The 23,631-nt window shown below is 40.2% G+C and overlaps 1 protein-coding gene across 5 annotated transcripts in view; it reads left to right on the forward strand.

Moving 5' to 3' along the window:
* The first annotated feature begins 438 nt into the window (after positions 1–438).
* The window catches only part of GRIA4 (glutamate ionotropic receptor AMPA type subunit 4), a 408,729-nt gene continuing 385,536 nt past the window's right edge, over positions 439–23,631 (forward strand). For all 5 annotated transcript variants that reach the window (XM_030332393.1, XM_032594963.1, XM_030332394.1 and 2 more), the window contains exons 1-2: positions 439–859; positions 2,049–2,207. In XM_030332393.1, coding sequence (XP_030188253.1) covers positions 772–859; positions 2,049–2,207 — 247 coding nt within the window. In that variant the 5' untranslated portion in view covers positions 439–771. The remainder of the gene's footprint in view (positions 860–2,048; positions 2,208–23,631) is intronic.

Here is a 23,631-nt window from a genome sequence, read left to right on the forward strand (position 1 = left end):
CCCGCTGGCGGCAGAGGGCGAGGCTGCGAGAAGGGCGAGGGCTGTCGGGGAGGGAGGCCGGCCGTCCTCCCCGCGAGCCTGCGGGCATGCTGCAGGGGGCCAGGGGCCGGGGGCGCTGCTAAGTGCCGGAGCCCCTGCTCCGGGCTGGCGGACCCGGGCCGGCGGCCCCCCACCCCCACCCCGCCCCACTCCCGCCGAGCGCGGCCGAGCGGCGCAGAGAGGGGCGTAGGGGGTGCCCCTCCCCGGAGCAGGTGCCTGGGCGAGCGGGGAGAAGACGAGAGGGGGGAGTGGGCGCGCGGCGCGCGGGGAGGGGCGCCGGGAGGGGCGCGCCGGGAGCAGGGGGCGCGCGGGGAGGGGCGCGGGCCGCGGCGCAGTGCCGGTGTGTGCGCGCGAAGGCGAGCGGCGGGCCGGGCGCGAGGGAGGCGAGGACAGGGCGCATGTCTCGTCCCCGCGAGCAGCCGCCAGACGCGCCACCACCATCTTCTGCATGTGCAACCTTAGCAGCCGGACGGGAAACCGCTCTCGGGGCTATGGAGACTGCGGGAAAAACCTGGCGGCTCGCGATGGGCTGCTGAAGGGGCGCAGTGGGGGACCGCCAACCGCCCTCACCTCTCTCCTTTTTCCTCTTTTCTTTTTTTTTTCTTTTTTCTTTTTTTTTTTTTTTTGGTCGTTTTTAATTTTAGCGCCATCGTGGTCAATGCCTGTGTGAACAGCCTTTAGGAAGAGTGCGAGAGAAAGAGAGAGCGCGCGCCGGGGAGAGGAGAAAAGAAGATGAGGATTATTTGCAGGCAGATTGTCTTGTTGTTTTCTGGATTTTGGGGACTCGCCATGGGAGCCTTTCCGAGCAGCGTGCAGATAGGTGAGCTGTGCCTTGGTGGGGCGTGCATGTGGGTGTCTGGGGCAGGCATCCGAAAGTGAGTTCGGCGAGTTGCCGGGGAGCCGTTCGGGGATTCGGGCGAGCCCGCCTCTCCCTTCCCCTCGCCCCGGTGCAGGCTCACTGGGGATATACACACCCTGCACACCCGTTCCTCCGCGCCCGCGCTCTCGCTGCCACCTTGGGCTCGCGTCGCTTAAGTAGGCTCGGAATAAGTTGCGGGGGGGAAGCCCTCCGTGGGTTTGATTACATGCAGTGTGGTCTTTCTTTTCACCCCTTTCCCTGGAGCGCTAAGGGGTGTCGAGTTTGGCAGGGTAGTATCCTTATTATTATTATTATTATTATTATTATTATTATTATTATTAATGTTGTAAAGACCCTTCTGCCCCTGCTGGACTCCGCAGCTTTCTGGCTGTTCCGGGAAGACCCTGTTTGAGCAGAAAGCGTTTGCACCCGCACCCCGCCGCCTCTGCTCGCTGCCGGTTAACCCATTCCAAAGTTAGGTCGCTTTCCTTCCCGAAGCCTTCTGTCCCTCTGTTTTGTTTTCCTTTTGGCTCTTTGGCCCTTACGCCTCCAACTCGACTCGACCCTGTCGCCAGGGACCCTCCCCATGCCTGGCTCTTCGTGCTCTTCTCCGCTCCTGTCTTCTAATGGGACGCAGCTATTGAATTTCTTCCAGCTGAGCCCAGCCTCAACACTGCACCACGTCCCCGGGTCTGTGCACTAGACGGAGCTCAGGAGGCTGAGTCCACGAGCTGCAGGAAGACAAAGTTCATTTCTCCTTCCCGACTCCCCGCGTCCCTTTATTTCCGCGTTTTAATGCAGATCCTCTCTTGGGTGCCTCCGCTTGCCTCTTGGAGAGAGATGCCCCCAGCTTGGCTGATGTAGCAAGGTGCTGGGAATCATGGGGAGGGCAAGAGACAGAAAGGAAAACACACTCCGTGGGCCCAGAGGTCATTGTGCTGTGACAGATTGGGGCACGAAAGAGCTGAGCTGTCCTAAAGACCAAGATCCCAAGCGTGTACCTTGGGGACAAAGGGCAGTCCCGAGACTGGAAGCTGTCTTCCTAATGGTGTGTGTGTTGCTGAATGTCAGTGGATTTGACAGGGCTCCCGGTGGGGACTGCATTTCCAAGAGGAAACGTTGAATGTGCTTTTCCTGCTGTTTTTATTAGGTGGTCTCTTCATCCGAAACACAGATCAGGAATACACGGCCTTTCGATTAGCAATCTTTCTTCACAACACTAGCCCCAATGCGTCCGAAGCTCCTTTTAATCTGGTACCTCATGTGGACAACATTGAGACAGCCAACAGTTTTGCCGTGACAAATGCTTGTAAGTAAAACATAAGTTGTGGATAAATTAGACAATCACAGTGAGGCCACACGGTGCCCCCTCCCTTGTATCATTATTATTTTACAAATTGTTTTTGAAAGAAACGCAAGATTGCTACAGTTGGCTGTTTCCAGAGCAAATCAGAGTTAAAAACAAGATTTAGTCTTGGGGATATGCAGCCGGTCTTTCTTTCTTTCTTCTTCTCCTTCCTCTTCTTCTCCCCCCCCCCTCCCCCATTTCTTGTCTGGATAATTCAAGTTGATTTCTCCTTCACCATTCCGGTGTTATTCCTATTACCTGAATGTCAAGTTAGGGAAAATTGTACCCAATCTAGTTTTTTATTCTATTCCCCTGTTTTTTCTTATTTGCTTTTCGCTTGAGTAAGCCCATGTCTTGCTTTTAAAGAAGACACAAGCTGTCTTACCCTGGCAAAGGCAAAGGCAGCTTTGTTAAGAGTGAGAAAGAGAGGAGCTGTGATGTGCAGGAAATATATTCTAGATGGTTGGTTGACGCTGCAGATGATCTGGTGATGTCACTTGAGGCTGCCCTACTCTTATATTCTGGGTTGTAAATGTCTCTTACTATCGCGTGATGCATATATCCTGTGGATATACCTCCATGAATCCTTAGCTCGATGCCAAATCATGTTAGTCTACACTCCACCTGAATTCACGAACCAGCCCAGCCTGATCTATTATCCCGCACGATGAAACTCAACGGGTGACCTCACCTAATGCTGTAGTGAAACGCTGGCACAGTGCTCCCCCACCAAAGTGCTGTATAACTTAATGCAAAAAAAGATAATCAATTGTGTACTAATTTGAAACTCTCTAACATGCGATCAGCCACCAGAGCATTTATACAGCATTTTCCCTCTTGAAGGAAATACATGTTTCAAATATCTCCTCAGCTTTTACATTCTCATTTACCCTGTTCAAAATTTTGGGGCTTCAGATGATGGTTACAGATTATGTAAGATAGATGGGAAGAGTTCCTTTGTAGTTTTGCATAGCAGTAATAAAATGTTTAATTTGAATTGTATTTTTATTATTGTATCAAGTGGAGTATATTTTGATTTTAAAAGTCCTGTCAGTACAAGAAAGTATACTGAACAAGGAAGTGATATTGAAAACAAATGGTTTTTAAATATTTGGAGGATATCTACTTCATTAATTTAATTGTTTTATTTCATATTATTTTGACATTGACTCATCTAACAGTTACCAGGATTGCTTTTCTGAAAATTTTGGCATCCAACTATTACTTTATTTTAGTTGGTTTCATAAGGAGGTGCAAGCACTTGACATATTTGTAAACTGCCACAATTGTGTTATTTTTCAGGGATTCTGTAGTTGCTATGAGCACTATTGAATTAGGAAAAATCGTTTGTCATATTTAGTGATACAGTCAATATTATAGCAGGAGGAAGTTACTTTTAAGCAGAAACATACGTGAATTAGAGCCATGTTTGTGGATAGTTATATTTGCAGATTTTATCAGCTGTTAGTTTTGTGTTTGAAGTTTTGAAAGGAATGTCAACATTTCAAATAGTTCTAAAGTATTCTGCTCAGTACCTGAATATTCTTTATTTTTTAAATTATTTTTGCTTGTCTGTCCTGAGATTCTATCAACAAAACATTACTAAGTTTAAAAATAAGTCATGATCCACATATATTTGACAGTGCTTTGTCGACAGTAAACTCCTATTTAAATATTAATTCTTATTACTAAATTTTGAAAGTCTTTCTAAAAAGTGTCAGATATATTAGTTTTACTGTGTTTTGCTTTTACAAATTAAGTTCTTAAGTATTCTGAAGTTTGTATTGTGACTTCCAGCTGTAGAAACCATAAAGCGCTGATCCTTTCTTACCTCCTATCATTTGTTAATCTCCTTCAGGATAATTTTAATTAGCATTATTTTTTTAATGTAATGAAAGTATTATATAAAGTATTACTGGTAAAGTACCTATAAACATGAGGAATTGCCAAGATGCTGCACACAGAATGAAAAATTAGAAGATCTAAAATAGAGAAAATAATGCTATTTTTTAACATGTTAGGATTGAGAAAACTAGGTAAACTTTAAGACTGCTGATGTTGAATCCGAGTGTGATACAATGTTAATGATAATATTTTTCAATAATCACAAATAATTGATTTTGTGTACGTTTAACATAGTTTTTTCAAACAACATAAATTGTAAATGAGGAAAAAACATTTTCTAGTGAAGAAAAGGACGTATTATGATTATTTTTTTTTGACAGATGAGTGTGCCAAATGTCCTTAAGGCAAATCTGAGCAGAATTTCGGGGGGAAAAAATCAACTGTCACAGACTGTGGGTCAGGGGATTGGTGTTTGTTGTGTGGACTCGCCGAGAATACATACATGTGTGGTTTTCCGGTCTAATTAAAGGTGAAGCGTAAGCAGTAAGTATGAGGCAGCCTCATCTATCAAGCTCTCTGCCTTTGGGTACAAAAGGATAAAAATAGTATTCTGGAAAATTAACATGGAACTTATTCCTCAGAGTGATACAGACTGGATTTTTAAATTTTTCATGTTAGATTAAATATAAAGATATAATATATGACCGGCTAGGTTTATTTTCATTGTGATTTTCCTGTACTGGATCCTTGTAAAACTGCACCGTCCAGCCTGTCTGTGAATAAGGGCCATCACACAGGATAAGTATACGCGAAAGGCACAAAACGCAGATTAAAGAATAAAGAATATTGGTCATCTACTGGACAGATACAATTTCATGCTGCTGCTTCTGCCTCAGAACTAGGACTTCTAAGAATACTTTGGGCAATCTAAACATTCTGTATACACAGTTTACATACGATGTTAGTCTAGACCTGATTAACTCAAACTTACCACTTTGGGTACAAATACCAAGTTCCTGAGCGGGGAGGGGGGAAATTTCGGCTTAGGTTTTCTTTTGTCTTTAATAATATTTGTGTAAGATTCATATTGTTTTCCTTTCAAACTGTTCACATTGTCGGAAAGTCACACTTGGCTCAGTATAAACCTGAAATTATAGGAAATACAGATAATATAAAATGATGACCTATTTCAATAATGATAAAAAGTAGGCATAATAAATGACCCAAGTATTCAAATTCCAAAATGTAATTAAAAGTATATCTTTCTTTGTTGTGATTTATCTAAGTATGGGGTATAGCAAAATGGTATTTTATAAATAAATTCAACATGGCGGTGCTCTCTAATAAAATGCCATACAGGTGACTGATAGTAGCTATCCTTACAAACAGACATGCTATTTAAATTGGATATGTCCTTTGCAAAACATTTGGGATCGTCTGAAAGCACGCTGTTTTCTTATATTTTCAGTAGTTAACAGAGATATTTTGTCTTAGAGGATGCTGTGTGTTAAATTTGACCGTAAGTAATAACCAAAATGGTAAAGTAGTCTATCACCAAATTTTTAAAAGCTAAAAATATCTGAGCCATTACAATTATTAGCCTAATCCGCTTGCATTAGAAACCCTTCCTTTAGTAAGACAGTACCTATGCCACGTAATCCACAAATAGTCCGTTTCTGAAATGACTCACTTTTCAGATGGGACGTTGGAAATGCATAATAAAACAGATCAAGTACAGATCAAGTACTATATTGTTGCTTTGGTGAAATAATAAAATAATCTTATGATATATATCCAACTTGTTTAACTTGGACAGGAAGGACCATTCAGGTAATACTTCTTTTTTTTTTTTTCTTTTGATGAGGTGTTAATCTTACTCTCCTTTTCTGTCTAAAGTCTTTTTGGTGGTTTAAAAAATGGTGGATTGGAAAGTTGTAACAATCCCAAGTAGAATGAATATTATACCCTAGTAATGGTGGAAAAGTTGTTCTTTTTAGAGTTAAATAATCGTTCTCTTTGTGGCCTGTTTATTTGTCAACTCTAAGTATTCAGGATGAGTGGTACTTGTGAAAGTAGGTTTCTATGTAAAATATACTTGTTTAGTTAATCTAAATATTTTGGAAATGTGACACTATACCAGTCGACACTTACAGGCCTTTCCACTTACATATGGTCCTTAATAAAAACTCACTGAATTTAAGGGTACTAAATAATACTATCTCTTCGCTCTAATTCAACAATGCTTAAGTACCGTACATTTTCCATTCTAAGAGTTTACATTGGGCCAGTATAATATCTTAAACATGCTAAAAATAAAAGTCTGGTAGTTTGACCTGCAGAGTTGTTATTAGAGGAATATAAGAATTAAATGCTGTTTGACTTTTGATTATTTTTACAGAAATGAACAATGTGACTACTGTGACCTCCATGAGATTTCTCTATTTTGAATTGGTACCGAATTCTATGTTGATCTGGAATGATTCTTTGATAATCTTTCTCTCTTCCTCTTAATTTTCTATCCTGAGAATGATGAAAGTCCTATTCACATAGTTTGTCCCTTTCTTGAGGGATAGGATGGTCCATAATTTGCATTGCTGTACTTCAAAATTTTCACGGGATTAAGCTTTCATAAAACTATTAGAAAAATTCCTTAAACTTTTTTTTTTCCCATCCAGATCATTCCAAATGTTATTGATTTCCCAAAGAGGAAAATTTTGACTTTGCAGCGTTAGGAAATATGTGTGTATCTTATTCACAGAATTTTATTATTGCTGAGGAGTTTACCGTGAAGAATAAATGTAGTACACCTTACATTTTATGATGACACATAGTTTTTAAACTGCTTTCATATACATGATTTCGTTTGCCCTCAAGCTTGTCTTAAAGAGAAACACTCTCAGAAGGTAGTCATTAATTTGGTGGGTAAGCCAGCTTTGGCTCAAAGGAGTCCCGGGACTTGTCAAACACCAGGTAGCTAATAGGCTACAGGTGAGGGTTTGAACTCTGGTTTTCTAACTACTGTCCTAAGTTATTTTATGAGGAGTCTATTGGGTGTGAAAAATACATCTATATTGAGATGACTTATGTTAAGAAAGAAAAAAGAATTGCCATTTATCTTTTCTTCTAATTTACTTGCAATGTTTTGAAGAAAATAGGGCAAGACATTTCTGGGCAACTTCTTCATTAATCATATGACAATGAGTGATTTAGCAAAGGCTGAAGTCATATTATGTAATGAATTTTTCCATCCATTCACTGGATTAGGTAATGAATGTAACCATTTATTCATTAAGCCTATTTATCAAGGGCAACTGTATTTAAGACCCTGTGCTCGCAGTGAGGGTACGGGAGCATGTAGGGTTGGGTACTGCCCTCAAGGAGCTGAGAGCCCTGTGGGAAAGACAGAAAAGTCAGGCATTACAGTACAGTCGAACTCAATGCCATGATGGAAAAACAGCGCTACACAGAGATGAACACGAGAATAGCACCAAACTCAGCGTGACATCTCAGGTGAGGAGCCTGCAGATCTACGTCTTAAAGGTCTCATTGAGTCATTTGAAAAAGAGGAAGGAAGGGAGCCAAGCCTGGCCCCAAGGAACAGCACAGGACAAGGCCCTCAGGTGTGGGAGAGGCAGGTGTCTTTGAGCCACTGAATATGGTTTAGTCTGGCCGGTGGTATTGAGTGTGAGGGAAAGGACTGGTCTGCTAGGGGAGAAGATTTCTTGACCCACAGAGGATCTTGTTGATGTTTTAATTTTGTCGATGGATAAAAAAGGGGGCCGTTAAATGATTTAAACACAACAGTGACATCACCAGATGTATATTTTATAAAGAATAGGCTGGTCACAAGAAAGTGAATGAATCGGAAGGGAATATCATGGAAGAAGAAGCCCAAGTCGGTTGAGTCTTGAAGGAATACAGTTTAGGATGATACATGCTTGAATGAAAGTAGAAGCACCGAGTATTGAGAAAAGCACACAGATCCCAGAATACAGAACTGTGGACAGAAGCTCATGCTGGGTTAGGTGTCTTTGTCGGGGAGTGGAAAGGAGGCATGGTGAGAATGAAAGATGAGCGCTCAGATTTCTAGCCTGGGCACACAGTTGGGTTCTGGTGCCATCCCCTGGGACAGGACACGGAAGAGAAGGAGCAGACCTGAATGGCGAAGGTGAGGTTACAGAAGTACTGATTTTGAGGGTTTAAGAGACATCCAAAATGGAGCTGTGCTGTAGATGGTGGGACTTGTGTTTTTGGAGCTGCAGGGCTCAGTGGGAACTGAAGACAGGCATTTGGTGATGATTGAAGCCAGGGAGGTGGTGAGATCACCCAGAGAGAGCAAGAGCAGTGACAAGACACTGAGGAAAAAACCCTAGGAAATACCTTTACTGGAGGGGCAGGGAGGACAATGGGTCAGAAGGTTCAGAGGAAAATGGGACAAGAATAATTTCACGGGAGTCAAGAGGTGAGGACAGTTTCAAGTAAATAGTGAAAAACCTTATCAAAGGCTGCAGAATTTAAAGAATGAATTGCAGGGTTAACTGATCTTAAGCATCAGGCTTTTCTTCTCTTCAGAGTGTTCTTTTATATTTTGACTAGATTAAAAAAAAGCCTTCATTAACCCCACGTGGATTCTATTAATAGTACTCTTTCGTAGATTGTGGCCTAGAATATTCTTATCTTTTTCTCAGAGATAGGGAGAGAGTCTTCCTTGACTTTTACCCAGATGGGCTTGAATTTGCATCATGCTGGTGGGTAAGTCACTTAACACTTCGGAGCCTCAGTTTCTCAATCTGAAAACCCAGGGAAATAACACCTTCCATACGTGAATTTTATGAATATTAGAAAAGTGTTTGGAAAACAGAACATTCATTCATAACACAATTAAATGTAGTTGTGTGAACATTTTGTGTCATATGGAGCATTTATTTCCGAGCCTAACTTCACATTGTAAGAGTTACATTTTCTGTTGAGATTTTGGGAAGTAATTTATATTTTGAATGAATATATTTTGTAGACATTTCCTAGGAATATTTTTTTACCTCCTGCTGAATGGCTAATTTTAATTTACATGTAAAAGTCTAAATACCTATTTTTCAAAATTATTTCCAGGTCCTAACAGAGGATAATTTTATCTGGAATCTATGGACCATTCAGAGAGAGGATTAGTTCATGGATGGATGAAAGAGGTTGATAAATTCTCCTAAGTATATGCAAAATTTTATGTTTTTAAGCACTGTGTGTGTGTGTGTGTGTGTGTGTGTGTGGGTGTGTTGTGTGTTTACACAGAGACAGTCTAAACTTTTTGGATGACTTCTCAGTGAATCCCCACCACAAAAAAAAAGGGTCCAAGACCACAGGTCTAAAAGAGCTATGCATAAATTAGAAACAGACAAACAGTACTTCATTCCCTACCTTCATCAGTTTAGAAGCCAGTTGGATTTTATCCTTGAAACTAACCAGGAATCTTTCCATCAAATCCATCTCCATTACCTTCTTTCTTGACGTAGAAAATAATCAGTGTCTCCCTGGCTGGAAAAATGCTTGGCTTGGTCCTCAGCTTCTCAAACTGCCATCCCATTATTTTTATTCCTTCTCTTACTATCAGAGGTTCTACGCATTCCACATCAGCTCTTTCTATTTTTATCATGATTTATCTTTTCCCTTACTATCACCACTCCTGGAACACTGTGTTCTTGAAGGTCATCAGTGACTTACAAATTAGCAAATCCAATTGTTATTCCTTGGTCTTCATTGTCTCTTAAGAGTCTTCGAGATTTGCATTGCTGAAGACTTCCTGTTCTTTGAAACTCATTCCTCCTCTGGTAACAGTAGCTACTCCAACTGGGGGCTGACTACCTGACCAAGGTCTTGTGTTAGTTGCCTCAGTTCTTACACAGCTGCAAGAAGCAGGCCTTATTATTTCCATCATTTTATTTGTGGAGAAACTGAAAATTTGTAGTGAAGAAAATGTGCCTCACCATAATGTTTTCAGGGTATCAGATAGGGAAGTCCAGTTTTACTGGCCATTCATACTATGACAGCTTGGGAAGCACAGTATCCACGAGATACCCATCACTTGGTGTGACAGCAGCTAGGTAACTCTTACTTTAAATAGAAACCTGTTTTTCTTAAAGCTACCTCTTTGCTTTAACAACTTTGATTCACCCCAGCCATTGCGTGTTGCATTCTACAGTGGACGTCGATTCTTGGATGGATTTGCCATGCAGCACAGAAATGAGAGTTCTCCTTCTAATTGATGACACCCCCATCGCTTTATAAAGTCCATGTCACAAGTACTGCCAGGTATAAAAATGACAAAATGACTCTTTTAAATGTTATGCAAACAGTGTCTGGTTACTTCATCAGTTGACCAACCTACAGTCAAACCTTGGATTGAGAATAACCTGTTCCGTGAGTGTTCTGCAAGACGAGGAAACATTTCTAATAAATTTTAACTTGATGAACGAGCCATGTCTTGCAATACGAGTAGTACGTGATGCCGAATGTCACATGAGCCAATGGTTCTTGAAATTTGCTTTGATATACAAGTGCTTTGGATTACAAGCATGCTTCCAGAACAAATATGCTCACAAACCAAGGTTTACTGTATTTTATATTCTTTTATAGGAGTGTCATTTGATTTCAGAGTAACTACTCCCATTCAGAACATATTTTCCCAAGTTCTTCCCTTTCATATTTGTTTAGCTCTCAGACATTTTCTTTCAGGTTTTCTTGGACGTGTTATTAGATTCCAAAGAAACATAGTGTTGACAGTCTTAAAGAACATCACCCAAGTCAAAATTGCTGTCTGGAGAGCATCATCACTTGTCTCTGTCTTAATAAAACTACTAGTATCATCAATAAAAAGTTATCTTAGAAATGAATGGTAACAAAATGTGAGATTTAGTACTTTCCTTGAGTAGATGACTGTGCTTCTCCAGATGTAGGAGAAATCACACAATCAGGTATAGGTAGCATTGGCTTACTTTTGTTGCTTACATGCTTCTAAATTAAGCAGCTTTTCGTCAGGAACTTTACATATATTATGCCCTGTGTTCTATTTTTCATATTTTTGTCTTTTAAGTAACATGTACTTATAAAAATTTCAAATAATTCAGAAATCTTAAAAAGTCCAAGTATTCCGTAATCCTACCACTTAGAGGTAATCACAGTGCAGACCTAGATAGGGAGACAAAGAGAACTAAAGGCATACGATGCTAATATATGTCTAGAAATAAAAGCATTTAATAAAACCGATGACATTCTCTGCTTACATTTTTTTGAGGGTTTATTTCACATACCATAACAAGTTTTCCGTCTGTACATAAGAGTGGTCCCATTTTCTTTTACTGCTGCAGAGTATGTCTTTCTGCCTTTACTATGGTGGGTCAACATTTAGGTTGTTTCCACATTTTTGAGAGTACAAACAAAATATCTGAAAAACTATTTGTGTACCTGTGTGAGTATTGTAGAGCTAATTCCTGGTGATGAAATTTACCGTATCAAATATTGTGAGTTTTTACTTTTAATAGACACTGTCATTTTCTTCTCCTCAAAAACAAAACGTTACTTAAATTTACAATCGCCAAAAATGTGAGGATGATTGTTTTTATATGACCTGCCAACACTAAGCTGTTAAGTATCCTGAATCTTCACTTGCCCTGATGGGTGCAAATGACATCTAATTGCTCCTTTAATTTGCATATTTATTATTAATAGCGAGGCTGAGAATATTTTCATACATTTATAAGACCTGTGGCCTTCTCTTGTGTTCTTCTCCTTTGCCAACATCTTCTTCTTCATGGGAGTGTTTTATGTACTATAGAAATTAACCCTTTGTTGTCTGTGTTACAGATTATTTTTCTCCTGTGCCTTTGGCTTCTAGCTTTATATATGATGTCTTTTATCATACAGACACATTAAATTTTTATGTAGTCAGATCTGTGAGTTATTTTCTTTATGGCTTCTCTTTTTTCATTTTTGTTTTGGTTTGGTTCGGTTTGGTGTTTTTGGTTATACTCATAAGGGTATTCCTAACCTTAAACCTATAAAAATATTAGCCTACATTTTACTCATACCTTTATGATTTTAAATGTTATACTCATAACACCCACTTTTGGAATTTTCTTATGTCCATTAGGGACTTTTTTTTTCTGCGCTATTTATTGAATGAGTTGTTCTTCTACGGCTGCTTTGCACTGACACATTTGTGCACACCTCCTGGTCTTTCCCGACTGAATTTGAGCTTGGACGGGAGTTCTGCATTTTCTCGCTCCCAACGTTCTCCTGTTTGTTGTTGTTCTCCTTTCTCCCCTGTGGGTCCCTGGTGGTCACACTACTCGTTTTGATAGGTTTATCATCTCCTTTCCTGCTCCTCTTTCTTCCCTGTTTGTCACTCACCATCTGACCAATGTACATCTCCAAAGTGCACTGTGAATACCATCACCTTTCTCCATTTCTGTCCCGCTGTTCTGTCCCCTTCAATGGTGCTTTTTCTCATAATTTCATAATTGATCTCCTGCTTCTACTTTTTACCTCTCTCCATCCACTTTACATACTGCGCCCAGTGATGGTCTTCTGACTTTCTAACTCACAGACCGCCTCTTTCTTACCTCAAACCTTCCAGAGGCTTTGTATTGTCTTAGGATAGAATTGCAGCTCTGGCATGGCCCTGCATGATGTGAGTTTCGTCCACTTCTTTGACTTGTGCATCGTGCTAGAGTCCGCTTGGTCTTCTTTTTGGTTCCCTGACATGCTTTAACCTTTTCTTTTCTCAATGTCTTGTACTTGATGTCCCCCTTTTTTTGGAATCCTCCCAATCCAATTATTTGCTTGACTAGCTTTTTTCTGAACCTTCAGGACTCAAGTCAAAATTAGCACTTCAGAGAAGTCTTCCTGACCCACCCCTCTAGAGTAAACTCTTTCCTTCCCAAATTCTAGTTACCCTCTGTTGTATTACCAACCCTCTACTTTTATCACAATTACTGTTAGTTACTGTTTCCATTCATTTACTTCTTTATCTTCTATCTCCATCACTTGAATATAAACTACCAAAGCCAAGTGCTTCATCTGCCTTGTTAAAAGATATATCCTCCGGGGTGCCTGGGTGGCGCAGTCGGTTAAGCGTCCGACTTCAGCCAGGTCACGATCTCGCGGTCCGGGAGTTCGAGCCCCGCGTCAGGCTCTGAGCTGATGGCCCAGAGCCTGGAGCCTGTTTCCGATTCTGTGTCTCCCTCTCTCTCTGCCCCTCCCCCGTTCATGCTCTGTCTCTCTCTGTCCCAAAAATAAAATAAAAACGTTGAAAAAAAAATTAAAAAAAAAGATATATCCTCCTAACCTTGCACAATGCCTGGCACAAAGTGAGAGTCAATAAATGTCTTTGAATAAATGAATGAGCATTATGTGATGAATTTTCCCTTCACTCATCTTTGGGGCATCCTTAGGATAGCTAGGACTATTTTGTATGTTCTCTTAGAGAAAATCAAGCTGAGGATATGAAAGCAATGAGGTATCCAAAATAAATGTTATATATTTTCTTTATCTGAGGCATGTTTTTGTTGTTATTTGTCTCCATTAGATTCAAGTATGGGGTGGGCTAAGTAAGGAGGCTAAGTAAGTCCTATAAGGAGGAAAGTGGGACATTTAATGCAAATTAACAGACATCGTGCTGGCCAGATAGCACTTTGATAAATGTGCATCTGGTAGAAGAGAACTTCTAGATGCTTATACCATGTGGTGTCTGCGGACAAAATAACTAGAAAATGCTGATACAATCCACTTTCCGAGTACAAGAAAGCCCGTTTGGGAAGCCAGGTGAACTAATAAGCACACTCAGGAGAATCCCATCTGTTCAGACACTGACTGCTTGTTTGCACTTCTTAAAGTTCATGAAACTAGAAAACTTGTAAAAACAGTAGGCTGGAGTCAACTGTATGATGCTGTTTCTGCGTGTTCTTGATGACCTCTCTTGCACCTTCAGTAGTAAATTTCACAATCGGCTGGTTTCTATAACCATTCATCCCTCCCTTTTTGAAACTAGCCCACCCTTGGTGAAATTACTTAATTTTCAACTGCATACTCAGTCTTTCCCAGGCAATTCTGAAAGGCTCTTCACCCCTTCTCTGATCCAAAGATTTGGAATCAAGATATTGTTTTTCTTCTGAAAAATATGTGTGCTTCTTCCTTTCCTAGAGGAAAGCTTATAAGTCAAAATGTTTGTCTTTTTCCTCTGATAAACAGGGAGTTCAGTTTCACTTTCACTGCTCAGTAACATTGCTCCCCATTTTAAACATTTTGCTTTGTTTTTATATCCTTGATTTTTCTAAAATCATATATATGATATAAATAATATATCACAGGTGTGTATTAAATATGGTATAAGCCTGTTTCAGAGAAACATACCTTGTAAGACTATGTGCATCATTTTAGTAGAGAAGCATAAAGACACGGTTGCTGTCCATTAAAAGTCTAGATTATATCCCATTCGACACAGGTGTTGGTCAGCTTTTGCTTGAATGGTTACATTTTCTGCTTAGTACCTTCTGTATTTTGGTATGTCTTGGAAAATGATTTATAGTAGATCAGTAGGTAGGTAGGTAGGGAGGTAGGTAGGTAGGTGACCTGTCGACTTCAGCAGACTGCTGGTTCCTTGAGTACAAGGATGATGGCCATTAGTACTCTGCTCTGAGGGCCTGGCACCATGCCTGGAACATTGCTGTTCCATACTCAATAATTGTTTGCTGACTAATTGTGAGAGGAAGGAAAGGAGAAAGAGCTGATTTCTTGTTTGCATATTTATAACAACTAATTCTTAGCAGAATTGAATAACACAAGTCTAGCTTTTCTATATGACTCAAACCCTTCACATTTTTAAAAAACATATCACATGTCCCCTTTGTACTTTCCCAAGCTAAATATCATTTCCTTATGTAACTTGGTTTCTAAGGCCTTTAACATCTGAGTTCTGGCATTTTGAATATCCTCTAGATTTATCATAATTTCATTAAAATATATTGACCTGAATTAACCCCATACTCTATTATGATCTGTCCGTAACTAAACTCCACATGTTTTTTAAATTTTCTTTTAATGTTTATTTATTTTTGAGAGAGAGCGAGAGCGAGAGAGACAAACTGTGAACCAGGCAAGGGGTAGAGAGAGAGGGAGACACAGAATCTGAAGCAGGCTCCAGGTTCTGAGCTGTTAGCACAGGACGCAAGGCTTGAACTCACAAACCACAAGATCATGACCTGAGCCAAAGTTGGGTGCTTAACCAACTGAGCCACCCAGGTGCCCCTAAACTCCACACATTTTTGGCATTCATGGTCATGATCTCAAGAGTTGTCCATAAGAGATTATTAATTCCGGCTATTTAGACATTGTACATATGAAGTGTAGCCCCAAATTTGTTAGTTGCAACACTCTTCATGTTAAGCTCATGATCAATTAGAATCTAACGTTCTGCTTTTTTTTTCCACATGCATTTCTATCAACCTCTGTCTATAAATGCATTTTTAAAAATTCTAAATGATAGATTTTAGAGGTATATTCCTAAATTTCCAAAGAAGTTAGGGAACATCAAGACCATCTTGAATCTTGAATTAAGATAAACTGAATTAGTTAATTAACTGAATTAATTAACTAAATTAGTTAGCTATAAACTATTTTAAATTCTGTGTGGCTCTTTATAATTATCCGTATTGATGATTAAAATTAAGAGCAGGCTGTGATACATAATCGATATAGGATGGCACTGGGTCATGAACCAATACCGTTAAGTGCGTGTAGTCAAAGAAATGTGAATTCTCTTAAAATAATTCATTTAGACAAATCTATCCATATTGTTCACACAGATTGTCATTTTACTTCACTTGTGCTTTTTAAACATTAAAACAAATGCACGTTACAACAAACACACAAATGTTAAGAAAAGACTTCATGCATCTATTGGATAAGGGAGAATACAGCGTGTACACATAAAGACAAGATACATCATTCAGATTGAAAAGAATTGACAAAAGATATATAATAGATGATTCACATTGGAATAAATAATTCTAGTAAATAAAAATAAAATATATTTAATCAGAGAAAACCAAATTAAAGTGAGTTATACAGTTTTACATAATAAATTACCTCATTTTGTTGGTAAAGATGAAGAGAGTTTTAAATCATTCAAAGTGTCTGGGGCATTTAATTGTATTTTTTTAATGTTAATTTATTTATTTTTGAGACAGAGAGAGACATGCCTGCAAGTAAGGGAGGGGGAGAGAGAGGGAGAGAGAATTCCTAGCAGGCTCTGTGCTGTCTCTATCCCACCCCCATGTGGGTCTCTGTCCCACGAACCTTGAGACTGTGACCTGAGCTGAAATCAAGATTTGGATGCTTAACTGTCTGAGCCACCCAGGCACCCCTCAAGGTGACTGGGGCATTTTAAATTCATATAATTTGAAAACCAATTTGTCACAATTTTTCCAAAAACTCTAAAAATTGTGAATCATTTGAATTCATGAATATGGGAAAATCTCTAGTCCTGAAATGCTCCTGAAAGCCTTACATAGTAATATTTAGTTGAGAAATGGTTAAATTAATTGAAGTCCAGGAAGACTGTCTAAGGAGGAATGTCAATTATGAGAGTCCTCTGTCTGACCTGAGCCAAGGTTCTGAGTTCAAGAATTCTTCTCTCTTTATATAGAGACGCTACTTTTTTCCTTTCTTTATGTTTTTTTTTGTTTTCTTACAGAAACGCCAGAGTCATAGTAGGAAAAAAATAAAATAAAAGCATTCTAGTCAGATGTAAAACAAAGATGTCCTCCAAGTGTAATAATGACTTATTTATATTTATGGAGCTAATAGAGGTAGCTGGATGATGTTTTAAAAGCATCGGTTGCGTAGAGGAGCATAGATCTACCGGACCTGGCTGATAGCCAGGTTAAGATAGGTACAGACTTTGTCCTGGGGGAGCGTACCTCTACACTCTGTGCAGATATGTAGAAATTCTGCTCGTGGAAGGATATGGGAAATCACTGTTTCTGCCCCAACCCCTTCCCTATACCCTTCCTCTTTTCCTCTCATCCTTCCAAGAACAGAGAGCATTGTGGCAAGATTCAGAAATTATGTGATCGTCCGCTTGGGTCTTGAATGATGTGTCAGATTTGGCCACGCTCTACTAGAGAGACAGAAGTATTCCAGGCAGACAAAAGAGCATCACAGGATGAAGGGTAAAGGTGTAGGGGCAACTTTGGGGAGTAGTAATGAGGCAGGAAAGTGGAGGCAGGGATGGGGGTTTGGGGTCCATAGAGTAGAAGATTGAGGAGGGGTGCAGACAGCACTGGAGAGGCAGGGAGGAGCCTTGCATGTTGCCTGGTAAACTAGAAGGATTTTGGTTTTTATTCTGGGCCAGAAGACAGCAAAAACCCTTTTAAGTAGTTTATAACATAACTATAGGTTTTAGAAAGAATTCTAGCACCACTGTTGATCATGTATATAGCAAAACACAGTTCCTTTCCCATACCACACACACTAAGACACCATTTCCTAGACAGGAAATGCTGTATTGCTACTTGAGCTGCTGTTTGTAGAACCCATTATTGTATGTAATTCTCGCCGTTTTCCATCGAGAACTGTTACTTCCAGCAAAAAATACTCAGCTTATCATCTCAACCGCGTAGTTTAAGACTGCAAACCAGGTCTTTTATGCTAATAGGCAGGTTGGAAAAGAGCTGGTATTTCTGGGAAGAAAAAAAAACGAACAAATAAGCATCATTTATAATATGTATAAAGGCAATTCAGTCTCCTTAAAGATTAGTATAGTTGCTGATGGAAAAGTACATTTTCCATTACGAATTAAACTTCAGACTACCCCCCCTTTGTTATTGCTCTTCTTGTGTTACTGTTCTTGGTAGAAGTTTATTATTTAATTTAGTTGCCCAAATAACCATGTGTCCCAAAATTATCACTTGCCACTCAGTCACATAATACAGAGTAGTAAGAACTGGTTCTTAAAAAGTGACTTGAGGGGCGCCTGGGTGGCTCAGTTGGTTAAGCATCCGACTTCAGCTCGCGTCATGATCTCACTGTTCGTGGGTTCGAGCCCTGTGTCAGACTATGTGCTGACCGCGAGGAGCCTGGAGTTTGCTTCGGATTCTGTGTCTCCCTCTCTCTCTGCCCCTCCCCCACTCATGCTCTGTCTCTCTCTGTGTCAAAAATAAATAAACGTTAAAAGAAATTTTTTAAGCGAGTTGAACAATTGTAAGACTACAATAATAATTAGTACAAGTGATGCCATATATGTGGATATACATATAAATGAATATGTATGTGTACACAGATACACATACAGAGCTTACCAAAGGAAAAAAAATACAGTGCAAAAATAGCATGTATAATTTGTAAGATAATGATTTTTTCATTGCCTTCAAAATAGTGAATAACAAACTTTCAGGTACATATTTTTGTCCATTACTATTTATAATATTTTTTTGAAAATGAAATATAGAAAAAATAAAAATACAGTGTGTGTACATATATGTCTGTATTTGTATACACACACTCACACTGTATTTGAGGATAACTGTAAATAATTTTCTATTGTGTTATATATACAGATAGCATATACATTAGAATGTCTTGTATGCATATTTAATAAACACATGCCCTTGGCATTTGATTCTTATTGTTGTCACAAAATTTGGTAATGATTATATGTTACAAAAACCTAAGTGACTGCAAATAAGCCTCATTTTACAGAAGTGATAAAATCACAGATTAAAAACCCAAGTGTGGATATTTTATTCACATACAACTCTTGCTGAATTTTTTTTTTGATTTTCAAAAGAGCAATGTCTTCACCACCCTTACAATTTATGCTTTGTTTTATTTCAAAGGGAAATTTTTCTTTTTTTTAAATATTTTTTTTTCAACGTTTATTTTTATTTTTGGGACAGAGAGAGACAGAGCATGAACGGGGGAGGGGCAGAGAGAGAGGGAGACACAGAATCGGAAACAGGCTCCAGGCTCCGAGCCATCAGCCCAGAGCCTGACGCGGGGCTCGAACTCACGGACCGCGAGATCGTGACCTGGCTGAAGTCGGATGCTTAACCGACTGCGCCACCCAGGCGCCCCTCAAAGGGAAATTTTTCATTTAGTGTTAGGAATATTCTAGTACTGTTAAACCATTGGACTGCATCCAATGTGCTATTAGGCAGAATAGTATATAACTATCAAACAACAGGATTTAGAGACTTTTAATAGAATTGTGAGTGGAAAAAAAACCAGTCTGTCTTTTGATTACAATTTCATGAGAATCACGACACGTAGAAGACGTTGAAAAAGACAATGCCAAAATGTTGTTAGCGACCTTTTTTCTTTCATGTTATTATATAGAACTATTATTTTTAATTTATTTCTCTGAGTTTTTTTTACATATTTGCAAAAAGTATACATTTGCACTTCTCTGGTTAACAATATTTAAATCAAGAAAATGCAGTGATGTTTCCACCACGTATTGAGTTTGTCTTCCTCTGTCCAAATGAGCAGATAATCCAGGGAGATCTTTAGACATTTTAGCTAGTAGCAAGACTTGTCAGAATATCACATCAAAAAAAAGGGGGGGAGGGCGGCGCCTGGGTGGCTCAGTCAGTTGAGCATCCAAATTCCATTCAGGTCATGATTTCACGGTTTGTGGGTTGGAGCCCCACGTCAGGCTCTGTGCTGACAGGTCGGAGCTTGGAGCCTGCTTCGGATTCTTTGTCTTTCTCTCGCTCTGCCCCTCCCCTGCTCATGCTCTGTCTCTCTGTCCCTCAAAAATGAAAAAATGTTTAAAAAATTTAATAAAAAAATACCACGTCCACTCAGCATTTGCTGTGTTTGATCTCTCTGCTTACACACCTTTTGATTATTGGGGCCACTATAAGTATGTTTCACTGGCAATCAAAATATGTAACTTACCAAATTCGATTGCATGTATTATGTTCAATTCCGTAGAGAGGCCAGTAGCTGCATGTGTGAGCTGATGTCTCTTGGATACCTGGTCACTTTCTCTGGTCAGTCTCTCTGAGCACCCTAGGCCGGTTTGGGCTCCAGTTTGCTGTGGTCCCATGGCATCCTGAGTTTACCTTGCCATGTTATATGATCACTGTCCCCCTGGAATGTGAGCTCCTGTGTTCTCAGATGCCAGTGTATTTATGAACAGATCCATAGCACAATGCCTGGCACATGAAAGCTCCAAACTGATACCCTCTGAATGTATGGATATAAGAATGGAGGGGGTTTGTTTTTAATGTTAATGTCAGTGTAGTTAACAGAATGATATGTTAGTTTCAGGTGTGCAATATAGTGATTCAACAATTCCGTGTATTACCCAGATCTCAGCAAGATAAGTGTACTCTTATTTTTTTAATTCTAGTATAGTTAATATACAGTGTTATGTTAAGAGAATGGAGGCACTTTTTTAAAAAAAAATTTTAACGTTTAATCATTTTAGAGACAGCATGAGTGGGAAGGGGCAGAGAGAGGGAGACACAGAATCTGAAACAGGCTCCAGGCTCTGAACTGTCAGCTCAGACCCCGACACGGGGTTCAAACTCACAAACTCCGAGATCCTGACCTGAGCCGAAGTCAGATGCTCAGCCAACTGAGCCACCCAGGCGCCCCACGAATGGAGGCATTTTTAATTGATGGTTATAGATAGTAGATGTTAATTCAATATTTTGAGCATCCACTTAAGGAATCACGGCAGACTCTGTGTGAGGAACTATGGGGACTGTAAAAAGATGAAAAACAATTTCCTTATGGACTAGTCCATATGAGTAGGTAACTGGTGAAGGGTTATAAAGATGACTGCTCATTAAAACACATTGCCTTCAGGGTCTCGAGGGGAAGAGCCCCATAATGAGAGTCTCCGAGTGAGAATAGACACTCGTACAAGTTGCCCTCCATTATCCTCCTGAGTTCCTATTCTGCATGAGGATTGCTTCACCTGAATGACTGATGATGCGGACTGCCTGCCCACGGACAGGGATGTCACAGCTCCCCATTTAAAATTCTGATCTTGGGGCGCCTGGGTGGCGCAGTCGGTTAGGCGTCCGACTTCAGCCAGGTCACGATCTCGCGGTCCGTGAGTTCGAGCCCCGCGTCGGGCTCTGGGCTGATGGCTCGGAGCCTGGAGCCTGTTTCCGATTCTGTGTCTCCCTCTCTCTCTGCCCCTCCCCTGTTCATGCTCTGTCTCTCTCTGTCCCAAAAATAAATAAACGTTGAAAAAAAATTAAAAATAAAATAAAATTCTGATCTGAGCAACAACCATTCATTCTCGTTTCTACCCCTAACCTTGTTCTTTACCCACTAGACCCACTAAAATCCTCTCACTTGTTCTCAGTTTCAAAGGCAGTTTTTGTGTGTCTAGTGTGCCAAGTAATATTCCACTCTGGGGACACGGCCTCTTTGGTTATAAATAGCACACAGTCCAGTGATGACCACAGAAAATCTCGGTGCAGTGTGACAGATGCTATGATTACATGGGAGCCCTGCCTGCATGAGTGTATCTATAATGTACCTCAAAAGACATTTTCTCTTTTCTCTCCTCATGGGCTGGAAGGACAGTTTGACCAACTCTTATAGGGCCAAGATAAGAAACTAAAGAAAAGGGCTCTATTACCCAGACTTACTTGATTAGTGAGGTCAGATTGGATCAATTTACCTAGGTGCTGGAATTCATATGGAAAGAATAAATCCAAGTTCTTTGTCTACCTCAGGCGTACTCAAAACCTGTGAATCTGAATCACCCAAATTGTCTCAAGAGACATCATGCCCCTTATCACTGCTGTATTCTATATCCTTCAGCCTCGGGTGTGTTTGCTACCTAGTTATTCTGCCCTTGTTAATATGCAGCTTTTTTTTTTTTTATTTTTATTTATTTTTGGGACAGAGAGAGAGCATGAACGGGGGAGGGGCAGAGAGAGAGGGAGACACAGAATCGGAAACAGGCTCCAGGCTGTGAGCCATCAGCCCAGAGCCCGACGCGGGGCTCGAACTCACGGACCGCGAGATCGTGACCTGGCTGAAGTCGGACGCTTAACTGACTGCGCCACCCAGGCGCCCCAATATGCAGCTTTTTAAGTGGTACATGTCCCCTTAATCAAATGTTTTTTTGACTACCGTCTTGCCTCCTTCATTGTGTCACACATATTGTTGGAAAGAAATATTAGATGTGATATTGGACTTTGAAAAACATATAGTCTTCCGGAAAGGCAGAAGTAATTTAATATGAAGCAAGGGAGTAAGTAGATATTAAATTAGAAGTGACTGTGTATCATACAATTGCCAAAGAAGGAATATCAGAAGACCCCAGACTTTATAAACATTAACCTTGGTCAGGTGGCATTTAATCTTGTCATAAAAGGGAGGGAGACAAAAGGGGAGGAAATAAAAGAGGGTTGGACGGGGCATAAGCGATCATGCCAACCTGGAAGAGTGCGGGATGGCACAGTAAAGTATCTCGCTGGATCTGAATGGAGACAGAGTGAAGGGAAGCAGGGAGGGGGAGCCCGTTATAAATTCAGGACTTTAGAAGCCAAGTGAAGACTGACAACAGGGTAGGTGTAGCCAGGGGACTGGTATTAGGAAAAGAGGAATTCTGGGACCATTATTCAGGCATGCGTACGCAGGATCGACTTAAGGTAGACACAAGAACGTAAAATGAGTCCAGTTAAAGGCTCACTCAGCAGTCATCACCCCTCATTATTCTGGGGTTTCTCGAGTCTAGTTTTCACTGACTTCTCATCTTCTCTCTTCATAAGATCTCTGGACATGTATCTTTATTTCTGCCTCTTACTTTCCAGCCTCTGCTGTTTCACTTGTATTCGGTTTGAGAGACCACAGCACCATTTTGAACATCTTTCCACCTTCTTTCCATCTGTAGAAACACTTGCATCCTTCCAAATCTAGTTCATCGGTGTAGAATTATAAGAGAATGGGCTCTGGAGCTCCGTCTGGATTCAATTCTCATTTTGTTGCTCACGAACTATGTGAATTTTCGAAACGTTAACTTCATTGAGTTTCAGGGTTCTAAATTATAAATCAAGGAGGGGAAAAAAACACCTTCCCTTGTTTTTAATTAGAAACATGTAAAACAGTGCATTAAAATACATTCTGTAAAGTGGTAAGGTCCTCTAAGTATCAGTGTAATCCCAGTCCTCATTGAAATAACACTATGCATCATTCTCCCAGTCTTGTGTGTACAAAATGAAATGAACTGACATGAAGGAAAAGGGGTCTCCAGGATCATGACTTAGAAAATGGTAGAGGGCGGTGCTATTGAGCAGCATATGAAATGAAAGTGCAATACAAGGCCCAGAGCAATTTTATGATTTTATTTTGGAGCTAATCCAGTTAGAAATTTATGTCTGATGGAGGAGTTCTATACACACTTGAATATTCAAGTAGCTGTAGAAAGATCTGGCATAACGATATGGGTTTTTAAATTATCCGCATATAGGTGACAGTTAAAGCCGTAAACAAGAAGGAGATTGTTGAGATTCCAGTT

Source organism: Lynx canadensis, chromosome D1 (genome assembly GCF_007474595.2).
Source record: "Lynx canadensis isolate LIC74 chromosome D1, mLynCan4.pri.v2, whole genome shotgun sequence".
NCBI classification, from domain to species: domain Eukaryota; kingdom Metazoa; phylum Chordata; class Mammalia; order Carnivora; family Felidae; genus Lynx; species Lynx canadensis.